A 1,013-nucleotide genomic window follows, 5' to 3' on the forward strand; every position below is an offset into this window, starting at 1 on the left:
ACTGATCCAGCTCCACGCGAAACGCATGATCTTTTTTCACTCAAGTAGATTACTCAGGTTAATACCAGCTACACAAACGACTTAAAGAGACATACAAACAAACTCACATTTTCACGTGTTGTTTAATATTAAATTACTGTGGAGTTGCCCAAATTTAATTATTATTATTATAAATCAAACTGACAATGTGGTTTTAAATTTAAAACTTGAATTTTGAAGAAGGATTAAAAGTAAAAGAAAATTTATTTTGATTGATTACTTGGCTCGATGGCATAAACACCATCAACCTCGGCAAAGAAATGTCGCAATCCCTCCTCAGTGCTTGCCTTGTAGACGAATTCATCGGAGTCGATGAAGTAGTGTTTGTCACGAACTAAAGCTCGCGCAATACAGTGCCACGTCCCTTTCTTCTGACCCATTGCTCTACCAATGATCATGAGATGCTTGTACTTGGAGCGGGCCACCTTCTTAAACCACTTCTTCTTGCTACAATTGAAAGTCGCCATGTTGTTGAGGTACCTCAGTTGATATCCCTTGGCTCGAAGTGCTTCGTGCAGCGCCGCCGTAGAATAGGCACCGTATTTGTCGTTACCGTGAGGTTCAAGGCCCTCACTTTCGCCTGATTTTTCGTTCAAACGACGCACAATTGGCGCCATTGTCTCAACCGACAACATATCGCGGTGTTGAAGAGCATTGTTGACCGAATATAATCCGCACAGCGAGTATCGAACCGAAGTTCCGCTCTGATTCTGACACATTGGACCACCTCTTGTCCGTCTCAAATTGTTGGATTGCATCTCCGTCCTGATTATCTAGCAAATCGCCGGATCCGGAGAGAAACGCGCACCGAAAGACTCCCAACTTCTACTTCACACTGACTTTCCCGCAAAACGGTCGCTAGCAGAACGCTGGCTAAAGGGAGTGCAAAAGTAGAAGTGAGTTGGGGGAGCGTTGGCGCAGGCAAACTTCCTGCTAGCCATTCATGCTAAAAGCGTAAGAAACCATGTAGTTAT

The 1,013-nt window shown here is 43.9% G+C and overlaps 1 protein-coding gene across 1 annotated transcript; it reads right to left on the reverse strand.

Annotated features, from left to right (window-relative positions):
* Positions 1–242: 242 nt before the first annotated feature.
* PPTG_03185 (hypothetical protein) lies at positions 243–656 on the reverse strand (the record flags this gene model as incomplete). The annotated part of the gene is made up of 1 exon (XM_008895862.1): positions 243–656. The coding sequence occupies one exon, from the start codon at positions 654–656 to the stop codon at positions 243–245; it is 414 nt and encodes a 137-aa protein (XP_008894110.1).
* Between the last annotated feature and the right edge of the window lie 357 nt (positions 657–1,013).

The sequence above is a fragment of the Phytophthora parasitica genome (assembly GCF_000247585.1).
Source record: "Phytophthora parasitica INRA-310 unplaced genomic scaffold supercont2.4, whole genome shotgun sequence".
Classification (NCBI taxonomy): domain Eukaryota; phylum Oomycota; class Peronosporomycetes; order Peronosporales; family Peronosporaceae; genus Phytophthora; species Phytophthora nicotianae.